The 14,460-nt window shown below is 47.2% G+C and overlaps 1 protein-coding gene across 1 annotated transcript in view; it reads right to left on the bottom strand.

The window, feature by feature from the left end:
- Positions 1-3,459: 3,459 nt before the first annotated feature.
- Positions 3,460-14,460, bottom strand: part of LOC108286549 (maestro heat-like repeat-containing protein family member 7) — a 39,231-nt gene continuing 28,230 nt past the window's right edge. Inside the window, exon 2 of the mRNA XM_037729909.1 lies at positions 3,460-4,805. Within this exon, the coding sequence (XP_037585837.1) occupies positions 3,460-4,731 (1,272 nt within the window). The 5' untranslated portion in view covers positions 4,732-4,805. The remainder of the gene's footprint in view (positions 4,806-14,460) is intronic.

The raw sequence follows: 14,460 nt of genomic DNA, 5'->3' as shown, positions 1-14,460 counted from the left end.
TTTTTAGACAGTCTTACTCTGCCACCCAGGCTGGAGGGCAGCGCAGTGGCATGATCTCAGCTCATTGCAACCTCCACCTCCCAAGTTCAAGCAATTCTTTTGCCTTAGCCTCCTGAGCAGCTGGGATCACAGATGTGCACCACCACACCTGGATAATTTTTGTATTTTTAGTAGAGAAAGGGTTTCACCATATTGGTCAGACTGGTCTCAAACTTTTGACCTCGTGATCTGCGCACCTTGGCCTCACAAAGTGTTGGGATTACAGGCGTGAGCCACTGCGCCTGGCCTCAGCTAATTTTTTGTATTTTTAGTAGAGACAGGTTTTCACCATGTTGACCAGGCTGATTTTGAACCCCTGATCTCAAGTGATCCACCCTCCTCAGCCTCCCATTGTGCTGTGATTACAGGCATGAGACACCACACTGGCTAACACATTTTAAATGGGTGAATTATATGGCTTGTGAATTATATGACACTAATAACTGAACATCCACATGCACAATAATGAAGCTGAAACCCCACCTCACATCACATACAAAAAATTAACACAAATTCTACCAAAGACTTAAAGGTAAGAGCCAAAATTATTAAACTCTTAGAAGAAAACATGGGCATAAATCTTCATGACCTTAGACTAGGCAATGGTTTCTTTAAATATGACACCAAAAGCACAAAAAATAAAAGAAAAATTATATATATTGGACAATGTCAGAATTAAAAATTTTGTGTTTCAAAGAACACCATCAAGAAAATAAAAAGGCAGCCAACAGAATAGAAGAAAAAATATTAGTAAATTGGTTGGGCATGGTGGCTCATGCCTGTAATACCAGCACTTTGGAGACTAAGAAGTGAGGCTTGCTTGAGCCCAGGAGTTCAAGACCAGCCTGGACAACATAGTGAGACCAGTCTCTACAAAATATACAAAAATTAGCCAGGTGTGGTGGTGTAGGCCGGTGGTCCTAACCACTTGGAAGGTTGTGGCGGGAGGATTTCTTGAGCCTGGGAGGTGGAGGTTGCAGTGAGCAGAGATCATGCCACCGCGCTACAGCCTGGGTGACACAGCGAGGCCCGGTCTCAACAAAATAAACAAATAAAAACACAAAATAAAAATAAAATAGCCAAAAGATAGAAACAATCCACATGGCAATCAAATGACAAACAAAATGTGGTGTGTCCATGCGAGGAATACTATGTAGCCGTAACAAGGTATGAAGTACTGATACATGCTACAGAGAGAATGAACCTTGAATACATTCTGCTAAGTGAAAGAAGCCAGTCACAAAGGACGACATATTACATGATTCTATTTCTATAACATGTCCAAAATAGGTGAACTATAGAGACCAAAAGTGGTGATTGCCCAGGGCTGGGTTGAGAGCGGGCATGGATTGAGGGTGATGTCTAAGGGGTGCAGGGCTTTTTTTAGGGATGACGAAAATGTTCTAAAATTGATTGTAGTGATAGTTGCACAATTCTGTGTATATAAAAAGCCATTAAATTACATACTTTGAAAGAGCAAATTGTATTTACAGTTATATCTCCACAAAGTTGTTTTTTTTTTTTAAAGAAAAACTTGCAAAAACTAAGTTTCTCTAGATCATCAGCATCATCAATACTAAGTAGGAATTTTATTAGAAAATAAGATACTATAGGCCGGGCATGGTGGCTCATGCCTGTAATCCTAGCATTTTGGGAGGCCAAGGCTGGCGGATCACAAGGTCAGGTGTTCAAGACCAGCCTGGCCAACATGGTGAAACCCTGTCTCTACTAAAAATACAAAAAATTAGCCGGGTGTGGTGGCATGTGCCTGTAATCCCAACTACTTGGGAGGCTGAGGCAGGAGAATTGCTTGAACCCAGGAGGCAAAGGTTGCGGTGAGCAGAGATCATGCCATTGCACTCCAGCCTAGGGGACAGAGCAAGACTCTCTTTCAAAAAAAGAAAAAGAAAATACCATAAAGTATCTAGGATTAGCCCATCCAAGTGTGCATCAGACTTCCATGAAGAATTTTTTAAATCCTAGTAAAGCATATATCCTATGTAAAGGAAAATGTGAATAGGTAAATAAACTGATAACATTCTCTAAAAAATGCCAGCAAGATTTTTTTGAAGCCCAGAAAAAATCCCTAAGAAATCCTAGGAATGGATTCTAAAATGTATAGAGGCTAGGCGAGGTGGAAAACACCTGTAATCCCAGCGCTCTGGGAGGACCAGGTGGGAGGATGGCTTGAGGCCAGGAGTTCAAGACCAGCCTGGGCAACACAGCGAGGCCCCGTCCCTACAAAAAATAAAAAATAAATTACTCAGGTGTGGTGGTGTGCACCTGTAGTCCTAGCTGCTCGGGAGGCTGAGGCAGGAGGGTCTCTTGAGACCAGGAGTTCAAGGCTGCAGGGAGCTATGATTGCATCACCCAACTCCAGCCTGGGCAACAGAGTGAGCCTTTGTCTCAAAAATAAAATAAAATAAAATATTATCTATTAATAGCTAAGTTGATTTTCAGGAGAATTTTAAAGAGGGATCCTTGCTCGGGCATGGTGGCTCACTCCTGTAATCCTAGCACTTTGGGAGGCTGAGGTGGGTGGATCACCTGAGGTCAGGAGTTTGAGACCAGCCTGACCAACACAGTTAAACCCTGTCTCTACTAAAAATACAAAAATTAGCTGGGCATGGTAGTGGGTGCCTGTAATCCCTTCTACTCGAGAGGCTGAGGCAGGAGAATCATTTGAATCCAGGAGGCAGAGGTTGCAGTGAGCCAAGATCGTGCCATTGGGCTCCAGCCTGGGCTACCGAATGAGGTTCCCTCTCAAAAAAAAGGTTGGAGGGGAGGGACTCTCACCAGATATGAACATCTGTTTACAAAGCCATGGTCCTTTTTAAAAAATCTTAATATAGTATTGGTGCATGAAAAATAAAAATTGATTACAAGAAGATATTTACAGCATCAGAAACTGACAGGGGATTAGTTTACAGGAATCCTGCATATCAGGAGGGACTCACAGGTTCCAGACAGGACCCCAAGGCCCTACTCAGGTGGGGATGGCAAAGTCTCAGTAGAGGTGAGCTGAGCCTAGAGCCTGCCTGCTCCACGGCAGACCTGCAGACCTGAGAAGCCAGGTCTGAAATGTATCAAGAAAGAAAGAGATGTACATTTTGAATGGAAGGGATAGTTTGATACAATAGACTTATAATTTGGACAGAATAGGAGTATTACATAGTGATATTATAGTCAAGGAAGTTGAAGCTCAAAGAGATTAAGTAGCTTGTCCCAAGTCACATTGTTAGCAGAGGCTGATTATTAGATGTCTAGTATAGAATTAATAGATCAGATATTATCAACTGCCTTCTGTCCCCTCCCTCCCTCCCTCCCTCCCTCCCTTCCTTCCTTCCTTCCTTCCTCCCTCCCTTCCTTCCTTCCTTCCTTCTCCTCTCCCTACCCTACGAGTTTGAAGACAGAATTCTTTCAGGACAGTGCTCTCTCTAGGGCTGTGGCCCTGGCCTTACCCTCAGAGATGCCTTGCAAGGTCACGGCATCCTTGCCCATGGGATTGGAGGTGGGGAGTCCCAGCGGGAACTGGCCTGCCTCAGTGCCGGCCATCTCACTCCAACTCTCCAGATTCTCCTCCAGGGGTACAGTGCGGATGCTGCTGTCCTCGGCATAATCCTGCTGACTGCTCAGTGTCAAGGTGGAGGTGTCGCTGAACAGGAGGCTGGAGCCCAGGCTCAGCGTGTCATTGGAGCCCAGGATTAGGGTCATGCATGAGGATGGAGAGATGGTGGAGTTGGGCCCGTGGGCACTGGCATGCAGGCTGATACCGTCGCTGGAGCCAGGAATCAGGGTCAGGTACGGGGCTTGAGTGACGGTCGTGTTCAAATCAGATCTGGGGTGGCCGTTGGAAGCCACATTCATGGTTCCCTTGGAATTTGTGCTCCAGGTGGTACCAAAGGCTCCTTTCGAAACAGATCGAGAGATGTTAGATGAAGCCAAAGCGATGGTCTCGTCGGTGTCTGGGGTTAGGGTCCCACGAGCATCTGGAGCTATGCTCAGGCTCAGCTTGGAGTTGTTTGTCGAGCCCATGTCGAGCAATGGACTGGAATCAAGGTCCAGAGAAGAATTTGAGGCTGGAATAAGGAGTGCTTTTGAGCTTGGCCTAGAGATACAGTGGCCCAGAACCAGGCCTTCTCTGGAATGGTGCCTTCTAAACGGGTTTAGTTCATGCCTGGAAGGGTTGGAGTTACTCTGACCCATCTCAAAAATCTTACTTGAGAGGTACTTGACAGCCTCTTCAGAATTTGACCAAGGGTGGTTCCCTGAGCTCAGACCAGTGGCCTCAGCAGGGCTAGGACTCAGAATGGTATTTGAGGCAGGACAGAGGCGCCCCTGCGACTCAGGTCTTGAAGCGTCCTTGGAATCCAGGTCCAGGGCTTCACCAGAACAAGAGCTGGTGATCTGGAGGGAGGCCGGAGCGATGGCCCTGCTGTCATCGGGTCTGGGGGTATTTTCAGACACCAGGCCTGAGGTCTCCCCTGAGACAGGACTCAGAGTTGGATTAAGATCCAGAATGAGAGGCGAGCCAGGACTTGGGAGTAGATTCAACACAGGCACATGAGCCGTGTCTGGGTGGGACCCAGGGGTGGTACCAGACCCTAATCCTGGGGCCCCACAGGAGGTGAGACTTGGTGTCATCTTTGAGTCTTCATGGAAAACCAGGTTAGCCCCTGGACTCAGGGCCATGTCCAGTCTGGAGGTCTCTCAATGCCAGTGCCCGCTTCTCTTCAACAGCCAACTGCCACGCTCCCTGGAGCAGTCTTGAGAGAGAGAAAAGACAAATGCAGCCATGCCACGCCTGTTAAGGTTTTTCCAGGGCTCCCACTATTCTTAGGATGAAAGCCCCTTGCTGTGATGTACAAGGCCCTGGTGGCTGTGCCCAGCCCACCTCTCCGGTCCCTCACTCGCCACTTGCCTCCACAATCCCTCAGTTCCGTTCTTTGACCACAGCCTGCTCCCTCTTGGCTCATGGCCCCAAACAAATGCAATTCCCTTGGCTTGTGGAATTCTATGGGATAATTCTCATTATCATTTGCTAATCCCACTTCTCGCAAAATGCTCATCATATTTCGTTCCAGTGACTCATTTAGTGGTCTGGCTCTTGCTAGAGATGAGCTTTGCAATGACAAGAACCGTGTATATCTTGGCCCCCGGGGCAACCCCAGCTCCTAGCCCAGCACCAGTTGTACAATTGGAAGTCTACAAACAGACAAATGAGGAATCTCTACTACTTTGCGGGAGAAAAAGGGAAGGAAGAGCCTCCTTATGAGTTACCCCACTTGCAGCTGGCCACATGTGACAGGGCGACCCCCAGTGCACCAGCAAGGAGCCCTGAGACTTGAGAGACGGGGGTGCTCCAAGCCAGAGCCAAATCCCTAAGTTGCTAGAACTGCTCTGCCAGAAACTGTGACGCTCGATTCTCAAAGCAGCCCTGGCAAAGCGCCTGCAGCCTCAACAGTCTTCTGTTCCGGGTGAAGCAGGCACGTGGAGGGGCCGTGGGGCAGCTGTCAAACACAGAGCCTGCCTTAGCACAGCCGTCTAACTGCTGGGTGAAATCCCCAGTCCTCCCCCCACCCCACTCTCAATCTGGGCTGCCCTCCCTGTGGGAATCGTAGGGACAGCTCACCGCATGCGCGGTGTTTCTAAGCAGGAGTAGGCCGCTGGGAGGAGATGCAGAAGGAAACCAAGTCAGGGAAGAGTGCCTTTTTCAACACTTACTGCGCAGTCCACAAACCAGGCCCCCCGCACGTCTGTGAACCAGCTACTCCCTGCTACACACACTCACACACACACACATCCCCAGTAAGTTAAATATTATTGCCCCACTTTATACATGAGGAAGTGAAGGTCAAAGAGAGGTCACTCACCCCACTGGCCCCCTGGGCAGCCAAGACCATCTCTATGCCATCCTCCTGCCTAAACACCTCCACGGCTTCCTGTTCTCTTTAGGATAGAGTCCCCCAGTTGTTAGCGGACCTGAAAGGACTGTATCTGGTCCCAGTCCCCTTTTCACCCTTTTTGCCCCTCTATATGTCCCCTTTCCTCTTCTATTCCACCCTTGCTGGGATTCTTTGACTTCCTCCGAAGAGCCAGGCTCTCCCAGTTAGGCCTGGGCCTTCCGCAGGCTGGGCATCCGTCTCCTTCCTCAGCTAAGGCCTGCAGCCTTTCAGGCTTCAGCTCAAATGCTAAGAGGCTTCCAGGACCCCTAGACAGGTGGGGGCCACCTGAAAGTCCCCAGGGTGCCTTGTTCCTTCCTGTCTCCTGGCCCACAGTATCTGGCTTCCCCAGCAGCCCATGAGCTCCACTGATGCAGAGGCTGCGTCTGCCTTGTTCTCTGCCAATTTCCAATGGTGAGTATAGCACCTGGCATACGGTGAATTTCCAACGCACGTTTGTGTTATTTCATTATTTTTCTCTCTTCTTTGTAGTTTCTGTTTTGTTTTCCTTTTGGCAAGGTGTGGGGACAGAACCACACAGTGATGGTGGCCAGAGGGCCAGGGAGATGAGAGTTGGGAAAGAGAAAAGAAAATGTAAGGAAAGAGGCAGTGCAGCCAGGTACAGGGGCTCACGCCTGTAATCCCAGGACTTTGGAAGGTAGAGGTGGGAGGCTTGCTTGAGTCCAGGAGTTCCTGACCAGCCTGGACAACATAATGAGACTCTGTGTCTACAAACACACACACACACACACACATACACAAATTAGCTGAGTGTGACGGCATGCACCTGTCATCTCAGCTACTCAGGAGGCTGAGGTGGGAGGATCACTTGAGTCCAGGAGGTTGAGGCTAAAAGGAGCTGTGATTGCACCATTCATTCCAGCCTGAGTGACAAAATGACACCGTCTCAAAAAAAAGCGGAGTGGCAATGAGCGTGCAAGAGGGGAAATACTGAACAGTGGTAAGGAAAGTAGGGAGAGAAGAAAGGAACAGGAAGGAAGGGGAGAGAGGAGAAAGACAAGAAAGAAGAGAAGAAGGGAGAAAGGAGAGGTAAGAGGAAAAAAAGGGAGGGAGAAGGGAGAGGACGGGGAGGCAGTAAAGAGGAGAGGGAAGAGGAAGGCGGGGGGGCGGGGGGGACGGGGAAACAAGAGAAGGGCAGTGGGTGGGTGGGGAGCTCTTGTTCGTTTGATGATGCATTCTTTCACTAACTCATTTCATCACTTCCTCATTTATTATTCATTCACGTGCTAACTCATTCAATGAATCATTTACTCCACAAATTTTGCTGTGTGTCTTTATAGCGTGGCTTTGGAGAGACCACAGGTTTGGATTCATGTAGTCCTGAGTTTAAAGCCCAGCTCAACTCTCTTGCTAGTCTGGGTGAACTTGGGCAAGAGACTTTTCCTCTCTGCCTTGTCCTCCCCATCTCTAAGTTAGGGAGCGTATAAAGCCTTCCACAGGGGTGATTGTAGTTACCGTGTCTGGCACGGAGCGCATGGCCCAGCGAAGTCTGGCCTAAATGGTAGCTACTTGTTCTATTTCTCTCTGCCAGGCACCGTGGACAGAAAAGAACAAGGCACTCAGCACCCAGTGGGATCCAAGCAAGCGGTTCCTGCACAGCTTTGAATCGGCCTTGGAAGCAAGCAGTGTTCACTTACCATCAGCACCAGAGACAATTTTACCCTGAATGTAAACTTTGATTGTTCCTTGATTTCACAGTCTCTTTCCAAACCCCTGTACTTAACTTCATGTCCATAATTTTGTCTCTTTTTATTTAAGGAGGGGCATGAATCTTCCCTTAATGATCTCTCCCACCCATGTGTAAACGTGCCACATGCACACACACACACAGACCATAGTTACCAAAGGCAGGCATTTGCAACCTGGAAAATATGGCTTGTGGCAGCCTATGAGGCAGTGAGTAAGATCTTCAAAGACCTAACTTGTTTGGGCTGAGGAAGAAAGTCTTCATCTCTACCCCAGCAACCCAGCAGATGCACAACACCAGGTCACTGGGCAGAAGGCCACAGATCTCAACCCTAGCTGACCTGCCCTCAATCCTCCTCCTCCATCCTGCAACAGACAGGCAAGGCTCCAGAGCTGTCTGGCAGTGACTGGGGTGGCCCATGGCTTGCCCTCTACCAAAGGGACACTGTGCATTAGGAGGAGCTGTGGCTGTTGAGGGGCTTGGGTGGGATCCACAGGAGCTAAAGGAGCTTACCACTTCCTGCTGACAGCCACAAACTGCCTATTGGCCTTTGCCCTGCTATCCTGGGGCCCCAGATGGAAGGAGCAGAGCACAGCCATAAAACAGCTAGTGCTGTCTAAGACAGAGAGAATCATTGACCCATTCCCATCCTCTCTTCTCCACCTCAATGAACCCTTCCAGGCCCTGGACAAGGGTTGCTAGAGCCTTCAGGAAGTAGAACTATCGATAGATTGTCCAGCTCATCATTGAGAACACACTGTTATCAGATGTGAGGGCCTGGAATGTGGTAGGCACTTGCACAAGTACCTATACACACACGTGCACACACACAACATCTGAGACTGGGGAGCCTCAGACCCAGACCAGCCAAAACATAGTCTCCATTTTCCCCCAAATAGGACTCCTCTGTTTTCCTCCATTGCAAGGAACTGGCACCATCTATCATCCAAGCCAGAAACCACATCCTCCTTGACTGTCCTTTTTCTCACTTGCTGCACCCAATTTTGGCCAAGTTCTGCAAATTCTGGCTCCAGAACAGCTCTCAAATCTTTCTGCATTTCTTGATCACCACCACCAGACCCTAGCCCAGTTCCCATTGCTTTGGGACGTGATCTTGGAATTGCTTGCTCAACAGGGGTCCCTGTATCTAGGCCAGCTTCCAACAATTTCCAAAGTAAGCCACAGAGATCTTCCTTTAAAATTGTATACAGACCAGATGCGGTGGCTCACACCTATAATCCCAGCACTTTGGGAGGCCAAGGTGGGTGAATCACCTGAGGTCAGGAGTTCAAGACCAGCCTGGCCAAAATGACGAAAATCCATCTCCACTAAAATACAAAAAATTAGCCAGGCATGGCGGCATGCATCTGTAATCCCAGCTACTTGGGAGGCTGAGGCAAGAGAATCGCTTGAACCCAGGAGGCAGAGGTTGTAGTGAGCTGAGATTATGCCACTTCACTCCAGCTTGGGCAACAAGAGTGAAACTCTGTTTCAAAAATAAATAAAATAAAATAATAAAATTGCATGCAACACTGTGGTACTGACATAAGGATAAACATACAGACTAATGGGACAGAATTGCAAGTCCAGAAATAAATCCATGCATACATGGTCAAATGATTTTTGACAAGGTTGATATCATTACTAGGGAAAGAATGGTCTCTTCAGCAGGTAATCTCAGCACTTTGAGAGGTCAAGGTGGGAGGACCACTTGAGCCCAGGAGTTTGAGACCAGCCTGGGCAACATAATGAGATTCTATCTCAAAAATAATAATAATAAATAAATAACTTATATATTTAAAAAGAATAGTCTTTTCAACAAATGGCAGTAGAACAGCTGAATATTAACACGCAAAAGAATAAAGTTAAACTCCTGTCCCATATCCTTTTTTTTTTTTGGCAGCGGGGACGGAGTCTCCCAGGTTCAAGCGATTCTCCTGCTTGAGCCTCCCAAGTAGCTGGGATTAGAGGCTTAAACCATCATGCCCAGCTAATTTTTTGTATTTTTAGTAGAAACAAGATTTATCCATTTTGGGCAGGTTGGTCTCAAACTCCTGACCTTAGGTGATCTGCCTGCCTCAGCCTCCAAAAGCACTGGGATTACAGATGTGAGCCACTCCACAAGGCCAATTTTTTTTTTTTTTTTTTTTTTTTTTTTTTTGGGTTGTTTTTTTTTTTTTTTTTTTTTTTTTTTTTTGAGATGGAGTCTCACTCTGTCACCCAGGCTGGAGTTCAACGGCGCATCTGGGCTCACTACAACCTCCGCCTCCCAGGTTCAAGCAATTCTCCTGCCTCAGCTCTCAAGTAGCTGGGGTTACAGGTGCCCACCACCAAATCCAACTAATTTTTTTTTTTTTTTTTTTGTTAGTGGAGACAGGGTTTCACCATTTTGGCCAAGCTGGTCTCGAACTCCTGACTTCAAGTAATCTTCCTGTCTCAGTCTCCCAAAGTGCTAGGATTACAGGTGTGATCCACTGCACTCAGTCTCCTATCCCACATTCTATACAAAAACTAACTCAAACTGGATTAAAGACCTACATATAAGAACTAAAACCATAAAACTCTTGGAAGAAAACATAGGAGTAAATCTTCTTGACCTTTGATTTGGCGATGATTTCTGAAATATGACACCAAAAGCACAGGCAACAAAAGAAAAAAATAGGTAAATTGGACATCAACAATATTTAAGACTTTTTTGCCTCAAAAGACACTGTCAGCCAGGCACGGTGGCTCATGAGAGCCAAAGGTGGAAACAACCCAAATACCCACATACTGACGAATGGATGAACAAAATATGGTATGTCCATACAGCAGATTACTCAGCTACAAAATGGAATGAAATACTCATGCATGCTAAACGTGGATGAACTTTGAAAACATTATGCTAGGTGAAAGAAGCCAGTCACAAAAGACCACATATTATATGACTCCATTTACATAAAATATCCGGAGTAGTCAAATCTCCAGAAACAGTAGATTAAAGTAGACAGAGAGAGGTTGTCAGGGGAAGGGAAAAGCAGGGAATGGGAATGGACTGCTTAATGGGTATAGGGTTTCCTTTCGGACCAAAAAATGTTCTGATAGTAATGATGGTTGCTCAGCCTTATGAATTTTATGCTAGGTGCTTTCTTTCTTTTTTTTTTTTTTTTTTTTTTTTTTGGTTTTTTTTTTTTTTTTTTTTTTTTTTTTGAGATGGAGTTTTGCTCTTATCACCCAGACTGGGGTGCCATGGTGCAATCTCAGCTCACCACAGCCTCCACCTCCCAGGTTCAAGCGGTTCTCCTGCCTCAGCCTCCGAGTAGCTGGAATTACAGGCATGCACCACCACACCCGGATAATTTTTTGTATTTTTGTTTTAATAGAGACAAGGTTTCTTCCTGTTGGTGAAGCTGGTCTCGAACTCCCAACCTCAGGTGATCCACCCACCTCAGCCTCCCAAAGTGCTGAGATTAAGGTGTGAGCCACTGTGCCCGGCCACCACAGTTTTTTTTAATGCATGCAATAGATAAGGTTGTCAATTCACTTTTTTCTGTTCTTCCCTTCTAAAAATAACTAAATATTCTGGAAATACTTCAACAGACAACCATGAAAGGACTCTGACGGCTGGAAAGAAGGCAGCGGACTGACTAGGTATCTGAGGACTTGAAGGTTGACACTCTGGTGAGTTTCCTGGAGTTTTCTTTTTATCACTCACGTAACCCAAACTGGGCACCAAAGAAGCCTGCCACATAGATCTGCCGAGAGCATAAAGTAGAAGAAAATCCTGCTCTCCAAGCCAGAAGACCAGGAAAGAGGAAGCCCAACACAGGGGATTTCCCAGCAGGGAGCCCCAATCCCTACTCCATACCTGGAGCCATGACAGACCAATCCAACCTGCAGTGGCCATGTCAGCAGATCCCTGCATCTGCAGGCCCTCTACCCAACATCAGATATTTTACCAGACCCTACATCTCCTGGCCTCCGCCACCAGCTCCAGTGATAACAAGTGGCCCAGGGAAGTGTCTTCTACCCCTGCAGGCAGCACCAGCCGGAATAAGCAGGAGCCCCAGCAGTGGCAGAAAAATGAAGCAGACCAGGACTCAGAGCTACCACTGGGAGCCGGGCCTGTACCAGGACTGTCAGAGTCCAGAGCTGTGCCAACAACTTCTCGACTTAAAAATAACTTTTGGCTGGGTGTGGTGGCTCCTGCCTGTATCCCAGCACTTTGGGAAGCTGAGGCAGGTGGATCACTTGAGCTCAGGAGTTCAAGATCAGCCTGGGCAAAATAGCAAAATCCTGTCCCTACAGAAAATATAAGAATTAGCCAGGCACAGTGGCGTGTGCCTGCAGTCCCAGCCTACCTGGGAGGCTGAGGCAGAAGAATTGTTTGATCCCAGAAGGCCAGGCTGCAGTGAGCTGAGATTTTGCCATTGCCCTCCAGCCTGGGCGACAGGTGTCTCCTCCCCACCCCCCACCAAAACAAAGGCCAGGCGTGGTGGATCATGCCTGTATTCCCAGCGCTTTGGGAGGCTGAGGTGGGTGGATCACCTGAGGTCAGGAGTTCAAGACCAGCCTGGCCAATATTTTTTTAGTAGAAACCCCGTCTCTACTAAAAATACAAAAAATTAGCTGGGTGTGGTGACAGGCACCTATAATCTCAGCTACTCGGGAGGCTGAGGCAGGAGAATCTCTTGAACCCCAGAGGCAGAGGTTGTAGTAAGCTTAGACCATGCCACTGCATTCCAGCCTGGGCAACAGAGCAAGACTGCATCTCAAAAAAAAAAAAAAAAGAAAAGAAATATCACTGGAGCTGCAGTCCACAAAAGTAGGCCAGAACCTACAAACTAAACCTTAACACAGTGGCTCATGCACTTTGGGATGCCAAAGCGGGCAGATCACTTGAGGTCAGGAGTTCAAACCTGGCCAACATGATAAAACCCCGTTTCTCCTAAAACTACAAAAAATTAGCTAAGTATGATAGCGCGCACCTGTTATCCCAGGTACTCAGGAGGCTGAGGCAGGAGAATTGCTTGAATCTGGGAGGTGGAGGTTGCAGTGAGCCAAGATCATGCCACTGCAATCCAGTTTGGGTGACAGAGCGAGACTCTGTTTCAGAAAAAAAGAAAAAAAAAATCTTAATATAATACCTAACAAGTCAAAGATGTAGTAACAATCACTCATCATCCCAAAAACTAGGAAAATCTAATCTTAAGACAGCTAACCAACGTGAACACTGAGATGAATCAGATGTTGGAATTCTTGACAAGGATTTCAAAGCAGCCATCATAAAAATGCTTTGGCTGGGCATGGTGGCTCATGCCTGTAATCTCAGCACTTTCGGAGACCAAAGAGGCCGATCTTTTGAAGCCAAGAGTTCAAGACCAGCCTGGACAACATGGTGAAACCCCGTATCTACTAAAAATACAAAAATTAGGTTGGGCGCTGTGGCTCATGCCTGTAATCTCAGCATTTGGGAGGCTGAGGTGGGCAGATCACAACATCAAGAGATAGAGACCATCCTGGCCAACATGGTGAACCCCATCTCTACTAAAAATACAAAAATTAGCTGGGCATGGTGGTGCATGTCCATAGTCCCAGCTACTCAGGAGGCTGAGGCAGAAGAATCGCTTGAACCCAGGAGGCAGAAGTTGCAGTGAGCTGAGATCATGTTACTGCACTCCAGCCTGGTGACAGAGTGAGACTCCATTAAAAAAAAAATGCAAAACCTAGCTGGGCATGGTGACAGGAGGTGCCTGTCCCAGCTACTAGGGAGGCTGAGGCACGAGAATCACTTGAATCTGGGAGGCAGACATTGCACTCTGCTCCAGCCTGGGTGACAGAGTGAGAATCCATACCAAAAAAAAGAAGAAGAAGAAGTTACTTGGCTAAACATGGTGGCTGATGCCTATAATTAATCCCAGCACTTTGGGAAGTCAAGTCAGGAGCTGAAGGTCAGGAACCAAGTCAGGAACTTGAGGTCAGGAGCTTGAGACCAGCCTGGCCAATATGGTGAAATCTCGTCTCTACTAAAAATACAAAAATTATCCAGGCATGGTCGTGGGCCCCTGTAATCCCCACTACTCAGGAGTCTGAGGCAGGAGGATTGTTTGAACCTGGGAGACAGAGGTTGCAGTGAACCAAAATCTCACCACTGCACTCCAGCCTGGGCAAAAGGGCAAGACTCCATCCAGAAGAAGCAGAAGCAGAAGGAGCAGGAAGAGAGAGAGAGAGAGAAAGAGAGAAAGAAAGAGAGAAAGAAAGAGAAAGAAAGAAAGAAAGAAAGAAAGAAAGAAAGAAAGAAAGAAAGAAAGAAAGAAAGAAAGAAAGGGGAAAGAAAGAAAGAGAGAGAGAGAAATAAAGGAAGGAAGAAAGAAAGAGAGAAAAAGGGAAGAAGGGAGGGAAGGAGGGAGTGAAAAAAAGAGAGAAGGAAAGAAAGGAAGGGAGAAAAAAGGAAGGAAGGGAGGGAGGGAGGGAAAAGTCTAAACAACAAAGAGAAAATAGACACACACAAACTCGCACACGCACACGCGCACACACAAATGAACAGAACCTCAGGAATCTGTGGAAAAATAACCATGTCTTCCATTTCTTATTCCCCATTTCCTCTGCCACTTTTAGGTCCCTATCCTAAAGGCAAAGTTCAATGAAAACAAGGCAACTTTCCTGACACCCAGCTACAACGCCAAATTCCAAGGCTTTGGAGTCAGGCAGACCTGAATTCAAACCCTTCTCTCTCACCAGCTGTGTGAACTTCAGATGTCCTCATCACTCTAAGCCTCCAGCTTAATATTA

Source organism: Cebus imitator, unplaced genomic scaffold (assembly GCF_001604975.1).
Source record: "Cebus imitator isolate Cc_AM_T3 unplaced genomic scaffold, Cebus_imitator-1.0 Scaffold322, whole genome shotgun sequence".
Taxonomy (NCBI): Eukaryota; Metazoa; Chordata; class Mammalia; order Primates; family Cebidae; genus Cebus; species Cebus imitator.
Note: the sequence above shows the minus strand (reverse complement) of the source record. Positions and strands in the feature narration are given on the sequence as shown.